At 44.6% G+C, this 23345-nt stretch overlaps 1 protein-coding gene across 1 annotated transcript in view; it reads left to right on the top strand.

Annotated features, from left to right (window-relative positions):
- gemin5 (gem (nuclear organelle) associated protein 5) overlaps positions 1-23345 on the top strand; it is a 127742-nt gene that overhangs the window by 2274 nt on the left and 102123 nt on the right. The window contains exons 2-4 of the mRNA XM_083646813.1: positions 1099-1253; positions 3967-4148; positions 15510-15661. Of these exons, the coding sequence (XP_083502939.1) occupies positions 1099-1253; positions 3967-4148; positions 15510-15661 (489 nt within the window). The remainder of the gene's footprint in view (positions 1-1098; positions 1254-3966; positions 4149-15509; positions 15662-23345) is intronic.

Below are 23345 nucleotides of genomic sequence, written 5' to 3'. Positions count from 1 at the left end.
CACCAGGATAAAGCCAGCAACAATTGTAGGGTGCGGTTGTTTTAGGGTTAGGTTCAGGGTTAGGGTTAGGGTTAAAATCGCTAAACCGGAAGTCCAATTGTGGGAGATTGTTGCTCACTTAGATGCCCCTTTCAGAACTGTTTTTCGGGCATATGACGTCATCATCTCCCCTCCACACAGTTCTGAACAGGGCTAGGTACCACTAACCTTGCTTGCAAGATGGATAACCTCGCGAGATCAAAAGAGATTCTCTCGACGTAATCCATCTTGTCATGCACAGGCAGTTAGGATGATTGGTCGAACCATGGCCGGCTTGACGAATCAGCGGCAGCTTTAGGCGGGCAATGGTCTTTGTAGTTCTTTTCACTCGTCAACATGGCTGCCGCCGCGGAAGTTGTTTCTCAACTGGACAGCATTTCCAAGATATCAAAATGTTTATTAATCCAATCCAATTATGAATCGCTCATCCGTTAGTTTGTGGAAATTCCCGTGCAATAATCATAACTCTGGCCCCAGCCCACATCACTCTAGCCGGAGCACATGTTAGCCTACATTAGCTTCCACAAAACACAGACACAAAGCTGCGCAAAAGCGCTTTACGTTCTTATACGGAGATAGCGAGGCAGCATAGTAAATAAACACACGTGGCACTGCGCTCTGTTTTCATCAATTAACTATTAATAGCGCAAGGGACGGCCACTCGTCAATTCGCTGCCGTAGCCAAACACTCCTGGCTGCTGTTAGCCGCTAATTAGCAACAAACATTTCAACAGGTTCATACCCCGGTCGCAAACGTTACGTCAGCGGCATGGCGATCTGATTGGTTGAAGTTAACACGCACCAGCGGTGATAGACAGATAGGTCATCCAATCATCTGACAAGTAGCTTGGAAAAAGTGGCCGCCTCCGTCAGCGGGTCGGGTTACTGCATTCCCAGATCGACTGGTTTAGTGAATGTGGAGCTAAACCGTCCATCTGGCAGCGTCAGGTTAAGGTACCACACTGCTACTCAATAAGCATGATATAGGTTCAATGAAATGTTGGGATGAGCAGATCAGAATATGGATGAAAAATATTGATGTCTAAATCTCTGTGTCAGGTGAACTGGTGGGCCACAGAGATACAGTATCCAGCTTTTCCTTCTGCCACCATGCGGGCCAGACTCACATGTGTGTCAGTTCCTCTAATGACGGGACGGTCAAGTTCTGGGACTCGGACAACAAGGTTCTTATAAAGGAGCATGCGGCTCATCAGGTGAGTGGCTTTGTCAGATTTGTAGGCAGAACAAGTAGTCCGTCAAGCCAGTCTATCTTTTCCACAATCTTTGAATGTTCCATAGACAGTCTGCACTTCCACCCATTAAAATTGGCCAGAGGAAGTTGACCTCTTCCAAAGAACAAGCACAAACCCTAATTTAGACCATGGTGCTAACTCCACCCATACCCCCCTAGCTACAGTACTAATCCCACCCACCCCTTGAATCCCGACTCTCTACCAACTTCCTATCCCTATGGCACCCCCCCCCCCCCCCCCCCAACAACACCACCCATATCCCTAGGGTTGCCAACCGTCCCTTAAAATACGGAATCGTCCCATATTTGTTAGGGATGGGCATCGAATTTCGAATTTTCGAATAATCGTTGTTATTATCAAGGTCGACTTTTATTATTGATAGTCGAAATTCGTTTATTGAATTTTTTTTTTTTTTTTTTTTTTTTTTTTTTTTTGGTGAGTGAAATGTTGCATTGTCTCCCCTGATTCTAAGTATAGTCGAATCGCTTGGTTTGAGCAAGTAAAACAATTTTTATAAGCAACCTCTCCCTCTTCATGGGATTTCATCCGCCATTCATTTTTCCATAAACCTTGCTTAAAATGCTTATAAAAATTGTTTTACTTGCTCAAACCAAGCGATTCGACTATACTTAGAATCAGCGGAGACAATGCAACATTTCACTCACAAAAAAAAAAAAAAAAAAACATTTTTTTTTTTTTTACATTTTTTTTTATTATTTTCGAATTTCGATTAAAAGTCGACTTTGGCCAGTGAATTTCGAATAGTGTTTTTGCTAGAAATGCCCATCCCTAGTATTTGTAAACAAAAAGACGTGTTCCGTATTGAACTGACACGGGACGCGCTTTGTCCCGTATTCGAGAGACACTGTAGTACAAAGCTATTTGAGCGAGTAAACTCCACAAAGGAGTCTCGTCTGCTGGCAATGGCACCGCTGCCTCTCCCCCTATGTAGCCGGTGACACCAGCCCGGTGTCATGTTACAGCAGCCTAGCGAGAGGCTGTGGACAGTGTCAGCCAATCAGAGGCAGAGAGGGGCGGGTCATGCCTTCGCCTAGCCTTCGCCATCATGGGGAAAAAAATATTGCGCGCAGGACACAGGGAGCACTCAAAACAAGTTCCTCACTCACCAGGCATCACAATGCCATTGTTTTTTCACATTGTCAATATATTTAGATGTCATAAGGCTTCGAGAGCCTGGTTTAGGTACCTTGAAAGTGATTGAATTACTCTTAAAAGCTGTAGCCTACAAACCCTGCTTACAACAGTAGGCTATTGCAGGTGTAAGACTTGTTACAGTAATCAGAGATATCCTCAGTCTAATCCATACTTTTCAATAGCCTAATTGTCATTTTATTCAGAAGATTTCATCTGAAATCTAAAATGTTTTGCACTAATGATGTAAACTCTTGCAGGTCTGTCTATTCTAAAGAATAGCTATGTAAAATTGCTGTTTGCACTGTTGAAAGACATTTCTTGAATGAGTAGCCTAGGCTAGCCTGGGTAAACCCAGCCTCCACGTGACCTGCTCTCAGACCTGCTCTCAGTCTAGTGACTGAGAGCAGGTCTGACTTTTCCATCTTATGTCAGATTGTCCAGCCTATTTCTCTGTAGCTGTGGTCTCAGATGCATCATGTCGGAGATGGATGACGACTGGCTATGTTTCTGATATTTAAAAGCACATGTGGCTGATGTATCATCATCAGATCAATGTATGATTCTAACTAGGGATGGGCATTTTGAGTACATTTCCATAATCGAAATTCGGGAAAATTAAAGATTTTTATTTATTTATTTTATTCTGGTAATAACGTTGCGCGTTCTCGGCCGGCTATAACGGCGATGCCGCTGTGTAGTAAGAATATCAGACACTAGCGCTGTGGCCTGTGACTAACAGCTAAACAAACATGTTACATGACAGGTTACATGATGTAAGCTAGCTAGGCTACTGTACTCACATTTTGAAAGTAAGACTCAGCTCACCGGCCGTGGCTTCCAGGCTTATAAACTCGTGACAAGAACCTCCTCATCTGTCCTGATGGTCGAGTTCCATCCAGCTGCTCTCAGTCCAACGCATGGATATTATTATTTGCCACTAATGTCTCAGGTGGGCGTTAGCATCCTGCTAAGCCTTAGCAGGACGCTTAGCAGCTAAAGGCTAGCCGAGTCCATGCTGACTGCTGCTACTTCATAGTTCATAACGTTATATAAACAATAAAACGACTTGAATTCACTTAAACACGTGTACCGTTACTCACACTTGGTTGAAAATTAGGAGAGAAGTGTACAAAGTTTAATATTTATAACGGCCTCAATGAGGTCTGCAGACCGCTGGGTGCGTTTGTGTCCCCGGCGCATGCCGGTGTGAACTCCCCGTGTTAAAAACAGTGTTGATGGCACAAAGGGCCCCGTCCAGCCAGAAAACTAGAGACGAATACGAAGCTCCACCTCACGTTAGTCGGCTGTGCAATGGAGTGGGGAGAGGAGGAAAGAATTCCACCCAAACCTAGTCCGCAAAAACAAAACAAAACAAAAAAACAAAACAATAATCGATCAAAATTCCACATGATCGAATTGATTCCTTAAAGATCAATTATCAATTTTCGATTATTGATGAACATCCCTAGTTCTAACCCTCCTTCCAGCAGGATGTCATGTTGTGGTTTGGTCCCTTCAGAGCTCCATCACGGCGGTGCACTGGTCCCCGGTGGATAAAAACCTGGTGGTGTCGGGAGAGGAGAGGGGCGTGGTGATCTGTCACTGGCTCCACACGGGCCACACCACCAGCTGCTTCCCCGAGCCCAGGAACCTGTTCTGCCTGGCCTGCTCCCCGCATGCCTGGAACCATGTGGCTGTGGGGTAAGAAACACATCCAGGGTGCAGTGAGACTCCTATTCAACTAGGGCTGGGATATGGGTGAAATCGGGATATGATAATTATAAGGATATTTTTCAATATGGATATACAGTATATATCACAATGTGCCTCAATTGAATTTTTCAAATAAAATTCCTGAAAGCAGCTACGAGCAAGATGTTCGATTGTTATTACGGTAACTCATTGAGTGCCAGCCACTTTTGGAGAACGGACGCTCCCAGTGCCAGAGTTTCAGAGCTTTTTTCAGTGATTTCTCGAGGCCCACAGAATATTGTGTGATATTACTATGTAAACAATGAACACGCAAAAAGAACGATGAGACTCTTTTCTATCATCAGCAAAAACAGGTTTATTGATATCATTTTCCGTTCTTTAGTTATCAGCCGGAGAAGATAGCTTGATTTAACAAAAAAGAGCCTTTTTTTTCTAGAAGCTGAGATAATGGCCCTTTTGTGAAATTAAACATTTCAAACACATCACTGACTCTGAAGCTAATTTTCTGATGTAGTCACACCTCAAAAATAATTTCCTTCAATAAAACAGTGAAGGCCAGGGAATTTTGTTTGGCAGAATAATATTTTTAGCTGCAACCAGCAGCGCTGGCCCCTGCGTGCGCTGCTGGTTGCAGTTTCTTGCTGGTCTTGATTTGCTGCTGGTGGGCATCGGATATTCTGGCTTGCGTTTGCCAACCCTGTCCTGCTGTCTGGGTCTGTCTGGGTCAGTGTTGTGTGCTGCTCTGCGTGCCCCCCCCCCCCCCCCCTCCCACCCCTCAACTGCACACTCCTCCTTATGGGAGGTGGCTCTCTGCTGAGTTTGCTCTGCACTGTGAAGGGTGCGCGACATCCAGCTTTTTTACAGCTTCCGCGTGTGTTTGTCACCGGCTCCTATGCTTCCAGTTGAGAATAATAACAAACTCCACGGCTGATCATGCGAATGGGCTGTCGCAGCGGACATGGAGGAGCTCAATTGTGGGAGCAGATTGGCTGCTGCTGCTGCAGGCACATCTAACGTTAAAACGCTTCATGCATATCGATGCATACGGATGCGATGCGATTTCCGTTTCCCCAACGACTTATTCTCTGTTTTTCTCTGCCTTTCTGTTAACCTGGAGAGCACTGTCGCCACCTAAGGGTTCTGTAAAATAGGTTCTAGACCTCCAATAGCTATAATAGTTGTACAGGAGATGCGGAAGGCTTTGATCGACGTCCCACCGTCAAAAAACACATTGGACGTCGAAAGACGTCCGTGGCACTCTACGTCACTATTTAATTGGACGTCGAAAGACGTCCATGGCACTCAATGAGTTAAACAGTCTAAATGTAATATTGATAGAGCTGGGTATTGGTTCAAATTTCAAGAATCGATTCGATTCCGATTCACAAGGTTGCGAATCGATTAATTTCGATTTGATTCGATTCGATTTAGGGCTGCACGATATATCGTTTACACATCGTCATCGCAATGTGCGCATGCGCGATAGTCACATCGCAGGACGTGTGATGTCACAAGCAAATTAACTCGTCATGTTGCTTGATAAACTCTCACTTTAGGGGAGGAGCCTACTGAGTGAAATGCAGGCTCTCTCAAAGGAGAGAGACACCCCGCTACTGTACTCACTCATTTAGTGCTTAGATTCAACACAACAAACATGCACAGAGAGCTCAATTGAATTGTTTTTGCTTTTGTTGGGTTGCTGACAGTAGCCTGTCTGTAAACGATGTGATTGCGGAGGCGGACTTGTCCACAGCTTGCAGCGCACTAGTATACAGCAGGCTGGCTGCTGTAACTCATGTCCATGGAGTGGAGATATTTACTCTTGAAACACCAAAAAGCAAGACCGCAACTTATGACACGAAGGCTAAAGTGATTACTGAGAAGTTGTCCGTGTTATCACTGCAGCTGTCTCTCCCCCTCAGTCTCTGATGTTGCATCACATGATAGCAGTAACGTTACGGTAGAGTTAATCATACATAGCGACTCATTTACACAAAACATGTCGGTGAAAATAAAAAGACAATAGACATAGCTGGGCAATTAAATGTATATTTATTACTTTTCACGAATGAATTGTTTGTCACCGGTCGGCTGCATGTGAATCCTCGTCTCTCTGTACTGCCCTGCGTGCGCTCAAAAACCGGAACTCCCCAAATGCGGAGTGTACCACTTGGTAGTTTCTGGAGGGGGTTTCCCGGGGGGTCAGACCAAGTGTGTGAAGTGGCAGCGGTGTTTCATTGTTGATTTATTGAAATGTTAGAAGAACGAAAGAAGTTGAAAGCAGTGATTATAATCAATTAAATCTAATGGTTTTCTGCAAATAGCATCATTGGGAGGTAGATTCTGGCACTCAATATTAGGGGTGGGCAATATATCAAATTTATATCAATATTGTGATATGAGACTATATGGTCTTAGATGTTGGATGGTAATATGGTGATACAGCATACATGTTATCTTTCCCTGGTTTTAAAGGCTGCATTACACTAAGTGAAGTATAGGCTAGTGACATTTTAAAGTAGAATGTCATAACTCACTCACTTTTTCATGTATGTAAGTCATGGAAATCCATTGGTCAAAATGTGTATGCACCCTGATAGATGACGCTCTGAGGCCTACCAGTAGGTCACAGCCCAGTGGTTGAGAAACATTAAAATACCTAATTTCCCCTCCAAAATCAGATGGACTCCTCTACAAAATCATCCCAATCATTCTAGAAATATTATTTTCTTTCAAATAGAGCTATTCTGGTAATCTTGTGAAAATCTGTATTTTTTCATATCGCAATATATATCGCATGGGCGGGGAATATCGCAATGTCAGTTTTTTCCAATATCATGCAGCCCTAATTCGATTCGATTCCGATTCGATCAATTTCAATATTGATTTGGTTAGTGATACCAAAACGTGTTTTTAGAGCTGTACCCTGAATTACATGACTGCCCAGTTATGTAACACAGGGGTTCCCAACCAGCCAAGTAGATACATGGGGAAAAAAAGTTGCAGACCTGTTGTCAATTTTAATGGTTTTAGTTACACATATATTTACTCACCAGGTGGTGACAAAGGGTAAATAACAGCCTTTTCATCTGTCAATAAAGACACTTTCACAATTATGCACAGTGATTTGATTTCAGCCTATATAATTTCTAAAAGTAGATATTAATGATCAAACATTTCCATTTATGTAGCCTACAGTACCGTATTTATGTTTTTGTTTCAACTACAAACATAAATAAACGTCAACTTGAAACTATGTTTCAACTACCACACACAGCATAATATTTTAGCCTGTTTATTAAAAAAAAAAAAAAAAAAAAATCGATCTCGACATATGAATCGATAATCGAGGATTAAAATAAAAATCGGAGAATCGATTTTTTTGAACCCAGCCCTAAATATTGATGCATCATATCTTACCTATAATAGTAGCTGAGACCAAAGCCGTGTGAATCGGAGATTGCTCTCTTGATGTATAGAGTCTGTGGGCTCTATTTTCCCACTGGCCTTAGGCGCAGAAACTGGCGTTTAATGCAAAAAAACGCGCCTTGCGCCTGCCTCAGGAAAATAACATCATGGTTTTAGGCCCCAAAATGCACTTTATGCCGAAGAGGCGTGGCACAGTGCCAGAATAGGCCAGAATGGGCGTTTCGGCCTTAAATACCGGCCTAACGATGTCTTCCCCTGGTGTTAATTTAGCCACAAATGTGATATCTCCCAGCATGCATTGAGGCTAATACATTTCGAGAATAAATAGCAACCAAATGAGCCTAAATAGATAGAAAGGTAGAGAGAAATAATGTGTAATGTTAATACAACATGCAATTGTAGAACATTTCAATATTGGACAAAATAAAATCTCGAAATCAAAACACAACCCTATGTGAAACATATATGTAATCCTGGTGGTATATACAGTATATCCCTCGCAGACTTAACGCGAATTAGATGAGTGACAGCCGTGTTCTACTGTGACTTCCTACTGTGATGTCGCTCCAATAAGACGGCTTACTTCACATTTTCTTTTACAATAAAAACACATTTATGCAATGACTTTACATAATGTAGGCTAGATTTATGTGCATCATCCTACCTGTGCAGCAGGGGAGAGAAAACGATATCATTCTGGACAAACTTTCACCAATCTAATCTAGGGATGCACCGATTGCCATTTTCTTGGCCGATTCCGATTTCCGATTTTTGAATAGTCTGACTTGCCGATACCGATTTTTGCCGATTCCGATTTTTTTTTCTAAAAACAACAATTGACAGCTTACACAAACGTTTTTGTAACTTTGTTTGAAAATTAAGATTCATAGAACAATTCTTACATCTAATGGGGATCCAAATAAACAAATAAACAATTCTTATCATTTGCATGAAGTAGGACCATCTCACTCAAACACATCTCAAAATAAAAGTGTTCCAGGTTAGGCTACTGGACAGAGCTTTTTTGTGCAAATACAATGAATACAAAAATTTTATTAAATCCAATAGCCTATATCCCACAGCTATCATGCATTTACTTTTCCAAAAGAAAACAGGTGCAACAGAACATCAAAATGATCCATGGACAAGGAGTTTATAGACTGGCTCCAGACCAGTCCTCTTGAGTAGAGGGGAAATGAGTTTATGAGTTACAGTAACGATCTTCAGTCTGAATATCAGGCGGAGTTTACACACAATCCGAAGTTTGGTATTTTTATCTGCCATCCGAAAAAATATCATCACGCACAGAAAACGTTGCACACTTGTGAGTCCGATGCATTTTTATTATTATGTCCGTCGTTCTCATGTCGTTCTATTTGCAATACGAAACAAATAGTCTCTCCTGTATCAACGTTACAACATGACTTGACAGGCTGAGGCAGCAGCGCTGATGTGGAATGGAGAAAGCAGGTCGGGGAATGGTTATTATACTGGACACAATGCTCGCGTTCACCTCGCCAAGCCGGCTGTGCGCTGTGGCCGGGTGCAGCAGCACTGCTTCCCGGGGAGAGAGAGCAGAGAGGGGGGGCCAGTGAGGTGAAGCGAGCCGCTCAGACTTGACTCCAGCCGAGCGGGACTCGGCCGCATCTCTGTCTCCACGGCTTATTTTCGACTTGCATGTGTGACAAACTGCGAGATTTGTCTCCTTCACTGACGGTGAAAAAAATCCACAACGAGGAAGGTATGCTGGCGTGTGTGGTGTGGTGGCTGGGTGCCTGTCTCGGTGCTTTGGGGTGCGCGCACGTCATGTGAAAATCGGCTCACAGAATCGGCTATTTAGAGTGACCGGCGCAGATCACCGATCGAGGCCGATCACGTGAAAATCGGCCATTTCCGGTCACGTGCCGATCGATCGGTGCATCCCTAATCTAATCTCATCATGACATAGGGATAGGCTATATTTTTCTAGCCGATGCGTTTAGATTTAGAACATTCTTTTCACTTTGATCTTGCTATAGTGTAGCGTATTTACATGCTTGCAGTATTTAAACTGCAGTGAGATTGGTTTTTGACAAGCATAATAATATGGAATAATATATATAGAGACAGACGGGGATGAAAGGGAGGGGGGGAGCTCAGAGCGCTTGGCTTTTCTGACCCGACTGGATCGCTCCGTGGAATTGGAGCTTAAACGGGAAGCTTGTGATTCGTTTACTGCACTTCTCCAATGAGCAGATTGTGCATAATTTTACGCTTAAAAGGCGTGGTTATAATGCTTAAGGCCGCGTGTAGCGCCGATACCAAAATATCGAGTGCGCTGGTCCACGCCCACTAATCTGCGCTGCGTCTGGCGTTGGGCGCAGTTCATAGGCCGATGCAACGATAGAGACCTGTGTCTGTCTTCCGGCGGGCCGGATAGACCAGGAAGTAAAACGAAACGGTTTACGGCAGCTGCCTGCGCTCTGCCTAGCAACAGACCATAAACAAGGAGAACGCCATGCTCGCTACATCCAGGTGCTTGCTACTCTCGCAAACATTTCTCGTTATATTCTAACAGTTTGTTTGGAAGTAATTTTGTTATTTTGTGGTTATGGCCGAAGTGGCTGCCGCAAATCGTTTCATTTCACTTCCTGATCTGCCCCGGCCGCAGACAGACTAATCATCAAGACAACACTGGCCGATTCACTCGGGGTTCAAGCGAGACTACTCGGCGTTGGTCTCGTCTACTATTAGAGGTAAGATGTGAGGCATCGATATTAAATTTAGACTGTTTAATAACAATCGAAAATCTTGCTCGTAGCTGCTTTAAAATGTTTTGTACAACATTTTTCATGCAGAGCCTTTAAAAAAATCACACACCAAGATCCTGTTTTAACACGTTCACTGCCATTGACGCAGGGCCCGAAATTAGAGCCCGCCACCCGCCAATGGCGGGCATATTTTTGCTTTGGCGTGTTAGATTTGGCATCTGTCTGTCCGCCACGTGGCGGGTCGCATAATAGTCGTCATGTAATATTAAAACTGTGTGTAGCCGGCCTGTGTCCACCTAGCGTATTTTTCCCAGTGTTAAACGCTGGCCTGGGAGTGTGCTGCGGAGCGCTGATCCCAGCCACAATATACAAGGGAGCAGTCTGAAACGTAAGGTTAGTTTAACGTTAGTGCGTTCAGCGCAGTAGTATAACACGAGTGCTTCCTGAGGCTGTTTCATTCTCTCCCGTAGCAGTGTCAATTGCGTGACAGCCTAACGTCGGGCGAATCAATAAATGAATGAATCAATCGCTCGCACTTGTTGCCGACACTCGTATGATACAGTATATATGAGGAGATAATAGTTATGTGTGTTTTGCTGCGCAGCTGGCACGAGTGCTTTGTGAGACTGTTTCATTCTGGCTCTGCCGTCCGTATAGGCTACCAAACATGACTGGAGGGGAATGGAATGCAGTCGTCAATTTAGCGGAGGTAAGAAGCTCTTTTAACCTCTGCTAAATTGACAGCCTACATCGGGCGAATCAATCAATGAATCAATCGCTCGCGCTTGTTGCCGAGCGATTGATTCATTGAGCGAGTATGATGAGGAGATGAATCAAAATGCTTACCACCAATAAAGCCGAAGCGGAGCCAAGAACGAGTGCAGGAGAGCTAACGCAGGTGCCAGGTGTGGAGTGGGAGAGAAAGGTGTGTAGCCCAAGTTGTGTGCTGTCTGCACTGAGACTGTCGCAGTTATTACTTTTAGTTGCGTTGTTTTTTTTTGCAACAATTTAAGCTCAAGATTGACTTGACATGTATTTATAAGATTGACTTGACATGTAGGCTATTGATTAATCAATCATCAATCAATATATTAAAATAATTTGCTTCAAATTTTACTCTGCCCTCTTATTTAAGTGTGTATTCTTCAACGTAATACCTTATCTACTTGAAATGTACTGAAAAAAATTGATATATATGGATATATGTGACACAAAAATGCGTTTTTTTTTTTGGCCGGTAAGAAATATGCTTGGCGGGTAGATTTTTTCCATCTACCCGCCACTGGCCGGTGGGTCAAAAAGTTAATTTCGGGCCCTGCATTGACGTGTTGATACGTCAAAAAAAATCCAACGGTTGACTGCCAATGACGTGTTTTTTTTTTTTGACGGTGGGACGTTGATCTAACCCTTTTACATCTCTTATATAAATATTGGAGCCACCGAACGTGTACAACCCATTCCACCGACCCACTAAGTGGCGACAGTGCTCTCCAGACTAGAGGAAGCCAAGCAAAAAGCAGTGTGAGGAAGCCATTCTCATGAAAATGGATTGGCGAAAACGCTTTCGCTTTCGCGCTTGGGAGCTGGCGGTGGGCGATTGCAAATTTGCATAATAGATTATGGGTGCAACACACTTTGAAACACCTTTGAAACACCAGCAGAAAGGAATCGCAAGCAGCTTCATTCCAGCTGAGCTCACAACCGAAAACGAACGAGCCTCATTCTCATACTGTAGGCGAAAACGCTTTCGCGCTGGTGCACACGGGCGCACAACGGTGGGGGGTTCCAAAAATAGACTGGGTGCAAAACACACTTTGAAACACGCAGCATAAAGCCTAGAATCGCACAAAGCTTCATCAAAGCTCTCAACCGAAAACCCAAGAAACGAGCAGCCCCATCCAGACTCGCCGACGAGGGGGCCGCCAGGGAGGGAGGCTGCTCAAACTCGCAGCAGCAGCAGAAAACTCGCTTGTGACAAACGCTGCTGAAAGCCACCAGAGACACGCCCACGGAGGGAGGAGTTTGAAGGAGAGGGGGTTCAGAACTATATTGTTTAGATGTCTGATGTCTCACTGATGCCAAAAATAAATGGTTAAAGTGACTGTTCTGCCTGTTTGATTGAATTTCACAAAACTGCGATTATCTCAGCTTTCAGTCTCAGACGCTGAAACCATGCTGTACTCAACGGCTAATATCTACATAACTACTAACTCTACAAACTAACTCTTTTAGACAGAGAAAGCACACATTCTATTACGGTAGTTCTTTTGAGATATTTTGTGTTCACAAAATCTTAGCAGAAAATAATCCTCGGCTCTTGAAAGATGAGCCAGAATCCTTAAAAAAACCCTCTGGCAGAAGCTACCTACAGTAAAAAAAAAACGGCTGGCAGTGAATGTGTTAACAGGAGGCAAGATGCTCTCAAAATGTGGTTCCATTCTGACTTTAAAGACCCTGGAAACCCAAACTAAATATGCATTTTGAGTTCATCACACCACATGAACCTATGTTAATAAGCCACCAGCCAAATTTGAACGATGATGAACGTCGCAAAGTATATAAATTAGGGATGCACCGATCGATCGGCATGTGACCGGAAATGGCCGATTTTCACGTGATCGGCCTCGATCGGTGATCTGCGCCGGTCACTCTAAATAGCCGATTCTGTGAGCCGATTTTCACATGACGTGCGTGCACCCCAAAGCACCGAGACAGGCACCCAGCCACCACACCACACACGCCAGCATACCTTCCTCGTTGTGGAATTTCTTCACCGTCAGTGAAGTAGACAAAGCTCGCAGTTTGTCACACATGCTAGTCGAAAATAGACAGAGGTGCGGCGGAGTCCCGCTCGGTCCAGTCTGAGCGGCTCGCTTCACCTCACTGGCCCCTCTCTCTCTGCTCTCTCTCCCCGGGAAGCGGTGCTCCAGCAACCCGCCACCGCGCACAGCCGGCTTGGCGAGGTGAACACGAGCATTGTGTCCAGTATAACCATTCCCCGACCTGCATTCTCCATTCCACATCAGCGCTGCTGCCTCAGCCTGTCAGTCATGTTGTAACGTGGATACAGCAGAGACTATTTGTTTCGTATTGCAAATAGAACGACGGACATAATAATAAAAATGCATCGGACTCACAAGTGTGCAAGGTTTTCTGTGCGTGACGATATTTTTTCAGATGGCAGATAAAAATATGCATACCAAACTTCGGACTGTGTGTAAACTCCGCCTGATATTCAGACTGAAGATCGTTACTGTAACTCATAAACTCATTTCCCCTCTACTCAAGAGGACTGGTCTGGAGCCAGTCTATAAACTCCTTGTCCATGGATCATTTTGATGTTCTGTTGCACCTGTTTTCTTTTGGAAAAGTAAATGCATGATAGCTGTGGGATATAGGCTATTGGATTTAATTTAATTTTTGTATTCATTGTATTTGCACAAAAAAGCTCTGCCCAGTAGCCTAACCTGGAACACTTTTATTTTGAGATGTGTTTGAGTGAGATGGTCCTACTTCATGCAAATGATAAGAATTGTTCTATGAATCTTAATTTTCAAACAAAGTTACAAAAACGTTTGTGTAAGCTGTCAATTGTTGTTCTTAGAAAGAAAATCGGAATCGGCAAAAATCGGTATCGGCAAGTCAGACTATTCAAAAATCGGAAATCGGAATCGGCCAAGAAAATGGCAATCGGTGCATCTCTAATATAAATCTATGTTTGAAAGTCATGGAGAAACTAGGTAGAATTATCCCCTCAAGCTCCCTGGCGGATTGTCTAGGCGTGTCGCATTGAACCAGCTCTGGCACATCGGGGGGGAGGGGGAGAGGTTGTGTGCAGACAAGAGCAGCTGTGTGCAATGTGCATGCTCTCTCTCCCCCCTCTCTTTCTCACTTTCCCTCTCTCCCCCTCTCTGTCTCGTCTCTCTCTCTCCGTGTCTGATCAAACTAACCCTCTCTTTCTCACTGTCTGTCTTGCTCGCTTTCTCTGTCTCTCTCCTTCTCTGCTCCGTCTCTCCCTCTCCCCCGTTCTCCATCTGGCTCTCTGCCTCGGTCCGTGCTGGCTCGAAGGCTACTTCCTCAAATTCTGGCCGAATCATGGGCGAGGCAGATCGCGCGTGCACTGGGAGCGAACAGTTAGAAATCAAAGTTTTACTACAAGGGTAAAAAATGTGGTCAAAAACACGGCTCAGTGTAGCCCACTTACTTCATTTATACTTTTCCAGCTCTGCTGAGACCCTATCAGAGAAAGTGAAAGTGGAGTGGTCTTGCTCAGAGACTCGTCTGACTGTTTTATAAATGTAAAATAATTCTTAAATACCCCACAGCAGATTTTATTTATTTATTTAAGCATTTTTTTTTACAGGGACGGTGTAAATTAATCAACATGTCAGTTTGCACATCCATGTAAATGTACCAGAGTTAGCAAGAGAGCTAATTTTCATCTGTAGTCCCTGAGCATGATGGTAAAAGAACTAGGGTCAAGGGTTCATACTAAAAAGTAAACAAGCAGTATACACGAATCCGACGGCCAATTTGTGTAGGCTGCCATCTAGTGGGGACGCTATTACTGCGGGGGTAGGTCCCCGCAGCTAGACTGTGCTGCTGGCTGCTGCAGAGTGCCAAATGATAACAGCGTCGTGAGCTGGATTGATAACGTGAGACAGTAGCCCCCAGTTACTGATGAAGGTACAACCTTATTATGGATGGGGATAGTAATTACGGTATTCAAATTGTAAATAGCGGAAAAAATACCACTTAACGAGCCGCATTTCAAGTGACGTTATTGTGTAAACATGCTAACTCTCAGCACCACCCAATTCATTGTAAAAAAAGAAGAAAAATTGTAAATATTGAAATGGCGATATTTAGGATTTGGGTTGAAACTAATGTCTCAAACTTTTTGAGGCTTATAATTACTCACATACGACCCTACATTACATAGTTAGAAGGTTTTTGTGGATTTTGGTTTCCGGGGTCTTTAGCTATTCCAGTCCACATGTTTACACTCTCTGTACTGGTGGTGATGCTGAAATGTACTGTCAGCTTGCAGATCATGTGGTGAAAGCATCAAAACATTTATACCACTCAGTATCAAGTTCAACAGTATCAAAATACCTTAACTTACTTTACTTTAATTCTGTTGTAACAACGCTGTCATGATCTGTCTCAGGTACAAAGACGGGATGATCGTGCTGATGGACGTGAGCAGGAAGGGCGAGGTGCTGCATCGTCTGCGTGGACATGATGATGAGATCCACTCTCTGTCCTGGGCCCCGCTGGCCGGAGAGGACAGCCTGTACAGCCGGCCGGAGGAAGGCTCGGGTAGGAGCATACTGCTTTACGGCATGTTTCTAGAGATCTCATGTTGTGGATGCAGTGTATGGAGACCTGTGTGCTAGGGCTGCACAATTAATCGTATTTTCATCGTCATCGCAATATGAACATGCGCAATAAACACATCGCAAAGACTGCCTGAAATGCAATGAATAACAAAAGACGTTTTATTTACATGCGTCATGCATTCCCACTCAGCATCTGATCATTTTGTCTTGTGTTGTAAATCCAGCGTACACCTTTCCCTTGCAACAGTGCGCACTGCCCCTCTGCCAAAGCCCAAACACGCTGTGTGTAGTTTCAGCTAGACTCAGTGTGTATTTCATTTCTTTATTCAGTGGGCATAGGCTATGTTAGCATTATTAAAGCAGAAAGACATAGGAACTGTATAGCTAATATGCATACTTTAATATTTGTTTATTTATCGCAAGTCGTATCGTCATTGCTATATTGAACAATGTTATCGCACATCGCAGATTTTCCTCACATCAGCAGGGTAATCTAACTGTGTGCCTGATGCAAGATGGCCGCGCCTATGTTGGCAGCTAGTCGTCTGTGCTGGATCCTTGTTTGGTTTGTCCTGTTTGTTTGTTCATCGTTATGTGTGAACAGTGTACAATCGGTGGCTGTGTATGACCGACTTACCTTGTTGAACATTCGCGATTCGGTGGTGGGTTCCCTGTCTCAACGATCTGAACAGTGGAGTTCACACCGGGCGTTACGTCTCCAGATCCCCTCAATGATCTGGGCGTCATCCTGCTGCTGTCGGACAAGGCGTGCGAGATGTCGGGGTAGACGAGCTGGAGCTGCGGTGAAGTTGCGAAAGCTAATCCGAGACCGCACCCTGGCCTTGCCCCTCTCCACCTGCACGGCTACGGTCTCCGGCGTTAGGCTATCCTGCCTCCGGCCCATCCTCCCAGCGTCTCCCTCACTGCTACCGGCATATGTTCCTGTGTTCCACTGAGCCGGACACCGGTCCAGGTGTCTGCGGCCCCTACCCCGAGCGTCAACACTCGACAGAGCTGGATCCGGACTCCATCTGCTTTGGATTACTAAACGCCAGATCCATAACCAACAAGTCGTTCTTCCTGAACGATCTCTTCGTATCCAAGAAGCTGGACTGGCTGCTGATTTCGGAAACCTGGCAGAAAGCAGATGAATTTGCCGCGCTAAACGAACTTTGCCCACCAAACTGTGTCTACTCTTGCGCCCCTCGTTCCTCATGGAGAGGTGGAGGACTTGCCATGTTCTACCGAGACTGTTTTTCCTCGCGTACGGTGAGCTCTGGGGCCGGTTGCACCAAGTGGTCTCACGACTGGTCTTAAGCTAAGTTGGTCGTAACTTTACGACCTAACAGCTATGCCGGTTGCACCAAGAGGGCTTAAGCCTTCTTTTCACTACGCCCATGCGTAACTCTTACACCTGGTCAGGAGGAGGCGTAGGGTCGGGGTGCCTGCCTGTAACAGAGATCTCCGTGTTTATCAGCGGAGACCTGCTGTAATTGAATTGTACGTCCTCATCGTTGTAAAGTCGCCTTTGAAGCATGAAGTTAGATTATAACGATCTAGTTGTGTCTACTTCCCAAATATTGAGGGTCGTTTTTTAGAATATAATACATAGAATTGGGAACGTTACATTCAATTTCATTCAGACTGCCTGACACTAATCGCCGCCGCCATTTTCCCCCGGGCTTCTACAGGAGGAGGGGGGTGGGAGGAGGGAGGGTGTAGTGACGCACATACAGTAGTGGGTGACAGCGCGAGGCACATTTTTGGCCCAATCAGGGGGCATTCCCCGGCAATTCACATGGACGCGCATTGCTACGACCAGCGTAGTTAACTCATTCATGGCCAGTTTAGGACTGCCAATATTGAGCACAGGCCAAAGATTTTCATAATTGTTGGTCATCTTTCAAGACCCACAGTAAATTATCTATTAGCACCAGAGTGATTTGCAATACCTCAAAATGAAGATGTACGTCTCTGGGTTCACCAGGAAAAAAAAAGTGAGCTTTTAGCATGTTCTGTACTCTACTTATAGCCATTTATATACACCCTGTTTTCACCAAAAAGGTCTCTCTGAGAAGAGAAACAGCAGAAAAGGCCATTTTTGTAAAAGACACAATCTCAGGCAGAACTCGCTCTCAATTCTTTTATTTTGAACTGTATTGACATCAGACATGTAAATACTATTCGTTATGACACAAATGACAAAAAATAATAATATATATATATATATATTAGGGCTGGGACGGATCACGGATAATCCGTGACCCGTACGGATCAGCCCCCACGGTTCGGCACACGGTTCGGAACGTCTTGGTCCGCGGACCCCCCCCCCCCCCCCCCCCCCCTTTCGTTTCATTTAACGTTTAACGTTAGTGTATGAGAAGAACGCCTGCAGCGCAGCCAGACACAGCCAGGCATCATCATGGCAAGCACAAGTGAGCTTCCTCATCCCTTCGCTGTAAAGTCTCTCTGAAGGCTGTGGCTAGTGGCTACTAAAGACAGCAAACTTATTTCAACACCTCTGAAAAAGCACAGGAATGCGAGCAGCATGTTGCGCGCTGCACAAGATAGCACGAGCCACAACACGCACACACACACACACACACACACACACACTGACACACACACACGCGCACACGTTTCACGAACACATTATCACCGGACGGTGAAATGTTGCCTTGGACGCATAACAACAAAACAACACGTGGGGCCACCGAGTAGCATAACGTAGCATCAACATTATGTTTCCAGACTCACCGGTCTGGTCTGACTCTGTACCCGTGTCATGTGACTACGTTAGCAAGCAACAGGCAGGAAGTTAGGCGCAGTGCCACCTAAAACAGGAAGTTGGGTTGTTTTGCCTTCAGAGTAAAAGCATAAATTGTGTCATGAGAAAAAAATATTTTTTGAGCTGTGCAGGGCAACAAATGGTTAGAGAAGTATAATAGTATTAAAAATTCAAATCGAAAATCTAATTTTGAGAGAAAAAATCTGATATAGCCTATTTTTTTTTTTTTTTGCTGATCCGAAAAATCCGTGATCCGTGGCTCAAAATCCGTCACGCGATCCGATCCGTGGGTTTTCTGATCCGTCCCAGCCCTAATATATATATATAAATGAAGTGCTTTTTTTACATTCAACAATACAGTTTACTCAGTGTGAGTGAGTGTGAATGTGTGTGTGCGCGCGGGGCCCATGTGTGTCTCTTTACATTACATTACATTTCGTCATTTAGCAGACACTTTTATCCAAAGCGACTTACAATGTCACATTGTCAACATTAGTGGAATCAACTGTGGAACATCATCTACACAGATACACCCTTGCAGCAGTAGAGTAAAACATCAATGTTTTTTTTTTTTTTGTTTTTTTTGTTTCTTTTTTTTGGGGGGGGGGGGGGTTTGGGGTGATGAAGGGGGGGGAGATGCTAGATGGGGGGAGGGGGTTTGGGGTGGAGAAGGGGGGGGGGAGATGCTACATCAAAAGGGTTAGTTCAGGAGGGACTCAAGTGGCGCTTGAAAAGGTGATTTTTTTTTTCAAAGGTGGACTCACTGAAAACTAAAATAAAAAGTTGAAAAAAGAAAAGAAAAGGAGTTTTCAATCTTCGGCGAAAGATGGGCAGGGATTCGGCCGTCCTGACCTCAGTGGGGAGTTCGTTCTACCACTGAGGGGAATTTACTCTTTATGTCACAATATATCGTCCCACAATATATCGCGATATCAAAACGTGACAATATGTATCGTTGAGATGAAATCTCATATCGCGAGAAAAAGAAGCTGAACATGGTGGCACTGATCTGCATCTGATTGCATGCTCGCTCTCCTTTTCATTGCTTTGTTTGAACAGACGAGGGACGTTACAGACACGGAGGATGAAAATGGTGAAATTACTCAAATTAGCGTGAAGGATGCCCCCTCAACTTACAAATCGATCGCAAAAAATATCGTATCGTATTGTTATCGTGAACCCAATATCGTCTATTGTATCGTATCGTGAACCTAGTGTATCGTGACACCCCTACTCTTTATAGTTCAGAGTGTCATGGTAGACCTCAAAGCAGGGGACCCTGCACAAGGGGATGCGGCAGAAGTTGCACTCGAAACGTGTCTCCTTTCTGTTTTTGTTGGCCATACACACCTTGCATCTCTTTGCTGGGTTGTCATTTTGGGGGGTGGGGTCATTCCTGACAGGGAAATGCTTTGCCAGGTTGGCAGACAGCCTACTCGGACGGTCAGCATATGGAGCTCTATGGAGCTTTGTGGCAGTGGTCCACGCCTGTATCAAAGACTCCTGGAACTAGGGATGCACCGATATGAAGATTTTGGCCGATGCCGATAACCGATATTATATTAAATATAAATATAAAATATCGGTTATCGGCCATAAGGCCGATAACCGATATTTACCGATGTCGATATGATCTGTATAAAACCACATTTTTATGATCATCACATTTTGTACATACTGAAAAACACATGTTAACACTGAATTTGAAAAAGTTATGCATTTCTTTATTTGCAAAGCCTTTGGAAAAGCCCATAAATCATAGATTTACTGCATTATTTCATATCAATGTGAAGAATTTGGCTGATAATGATAACCGATATTAACATTGCAACATCTGACCGATACCGATATGACCGATATGTTAAAAAATCGGCCGATACTGGCCGATACCGATATGATTGCCGATATATCGTGCATCCCTACCTGGAACGCATGCATGGTCTGTACTGTGCCCTGTGGGTTTTTAGCTCTGTACAGGACGAAAGCATTGTGGAGGCAGATTTGGAACATGTACATCACAAATTTAGTTGTCCATTTATAGGACTTCCTGATGAACGGGTAGTACGAAATCATTTGATCCAGCCTATCAACACCGTTCATAGACTGGTTGTACTCTATCACAGAGACAGGCTTCTCCTTCACCACCTTCCCCCTCACACCTTTCTTCCACGTCAAGACCTGTCGCATCTCGTTCTGGTGAAATGTGGATACCATTCTCACAACATTTGTGTCCCGCCATGCCAACCACAGAACCCGGTCAGTGTGGAAGGCAATTCTGCCCCCTGGTTGCAGGGTGGCCTTCTCAGCATGGTGTACAGCTGGTGGTTCTCCTCTATGCTTTCGCAGTGTGCCACATACATGTGTCCCCAGATCTAGCAGGATATCACACATGTTTACAGAATTGTGAAAGTTATCCATGTACAGTTTGTAGCCCTGCTGTTCCAGCCCCAACAGGAGACCACACACTGTATCTACAAGAGATTTACCGTCTCCACAATAAGGCATCAAATTATAACAAAATCCTGTCTGGGACTCACATAATACATAACTTTTGATCCCGTAACACACAGGTTTCTGTGGGTTAAAAACTTTGAAGCTCAATCTGCCTCTCCACAGTAAAGTTCCTTCATCTATTGAGATGTTCTGGCCTGGCTGGTAGAGTTCCTGGAACTTGTTCACTAGCATATCTAAGATTGGGCGGACTTTGAACAACCTGTCATCCTTGTTTCTCACTGCTGTGTTGTCAGTAAAATGCAGGAAACGCGTAATGATCTGGAACCTGTTTCGGGACATTGTCTTACCAAAATAGGGGGTCTCCAGCACCTCGTTCGTGGACCAGTAACTCTTTAGGTCAGGCTTTACAATGAGCCCAGTCAGGAAGAGGAGCCCTAGGAAGGCCTTCAGTTCAGGAATGTCAACAGGTTTCCATGCCTCGAGCCTTACACTTGTTGCGCCAGCCTCAATTTGCTGCTGTGCATAGAGGTTGGTCTGGTCAACAATATACTGGAGCAGCTCTTCAGTCAGGATGAGTTCCAGGAAGTCCACTGGCTTGTCCGACTCCAGCGCAGCAGCACTGTTGAGCGGTCCAGGAACTGCAGTGAACGGGATGTCCTCTGGCTCCCACGGCACTTCATCCATGCAGTACCATTGCTGCTCTGGATACAGGATAGGTGTTATAAAAATATAGAAATACAAATACATTACTATAGCACACTCACACACACACAAGGTTGTAGATCAGCTATATTGGGCAAAGAGGGAAAATGAACATACCTTTGGTGTCTTTCTTTTTCCCCTTCTTCTTGGGTTGCTGTCCCTCCATTGGCTCTCCATCTGCACCACGGCCTGTAAATAAAGAAATACATACATTACAATACAATTTACAACACACACACAACATGTATAATTGTGAGCTTGTAGATCAGCCATTTTGGACAAAGACACAAAAGAGGGAAACAAGATCTTACCTTTTGATCTCGGTTGTTTATTAGATGTGGGCTCACTGGGTTCTGCAACAATCGGCTCGTCCTCATCTGAAATAAAAGCAACATATCCTCAGTAAACTATATAATCACATTTAGTACAGAGAGACAGTGTATTGTACTAGTGTCTCAGTAAACGATATAATCACATTTAGTACAGAGACAGTGTAGTGTACTAGTCTCAGTAAACTATACGATCATAGAATGCAGAGACAGTGTAGTCAGTAGTCACACACACACACACACACACACACACACACTGATGACATCATTACTGGGACTTTGTGTGAGTGTGATGACATCATCACTGGGACTTTGTGCGTGAAGCTGGTACTGGTACTGGTACTGTCTGTACAATATGCATATACTGTATATCAACAACAAAATTACTCCTTACCACGATCATCGGGGTCCTGTCGCATTGGGGTCCAGTCTTCCTCGCCCTCGACATGGACAACTGGCGACGGTGTGACCATTTCCTCTTCAGACGAATGGGAGCTTGATGGCTGAGAGTCAAAGTCACTTTCAATGTAATCCCGGGGCGTCTTTGCACGGCGCAAATGCGCCCTGGAAAATGGCTCCTCCTGGGGAATCATGTCTGTTGTTGTGTTGCCCTCGATCTCCTCCTCGTCACTAAGTTCTGACTCAGTCTCGTCTCGCAAATGCGCCCTGGAAAATGGCTCCTCCTGGGGAATCATGTCTGTTGTGTTGCCCCCGATCTCCTCCTCGTCACTAAGTTCTGACTCAGTCTCGTCTCGTTCGAGCTGGGACACAGGAGGCCTGGGTTTGGGACCAGGCGCTGGAACCGGATCGATGGTGGTCACGGGTTTGACTACCGCGAACAACTCATCCAGTGTCCGCTGCCCAGCAGCAAGGCGAACAGCTCGGCCACCGCCGCGCCGAGGGGCTATGCGGTGTTTGGTCTTTCCTTTTGCCTTCACCATGACTGACTAGACTATGACTACTACAACTAACTAACTAAACTATACTACAGACTATACTACAACTAACTAACGCTAACTAAACTGACGACTATAGGCTACTAGCTACTGTAATCTCTTCAACTTCAACTTCAACTCAACTCAGCACACTGTCACAACCGTACACAATGGCATCTCTCCTACTCTGCAAAGAGGCAGCGTTTCTCACGGCTTTTGTCTTCTTGCCTCCTCCCCCATTTAAAAAAAACAGCTGCGGTATGTGTTTGATCGCGTGGTGTCGGCTTGACTTTGAGGTTAGGGACCTGATAACATGTCACAGGCTGGGGAAGTCTTTGAACTACGCGCTGCACTAATAAAAACAAAAACACGTCAAACACGTCATTGGCCCTCTGGGCTATTCCTGATAACACGTCAAAGACGTCTTTGGCCATGAATGAGTTAAGACCAGATGTA

This window comes from Poromitra crassiceps (genome assembly GCF_964638095.1).
Source record: "Poromitra crassiceps genome assembly, chromosome: 1".
NCBI lineage: Eukaryota > Metazoa > Chordata > Actinopteri > Beryciformes > Melamphaidae > Poromitra > Poromitra crassiceps.
This window is presented reverse-complemented; position numbering and strand designations above follow the sequence as displayed.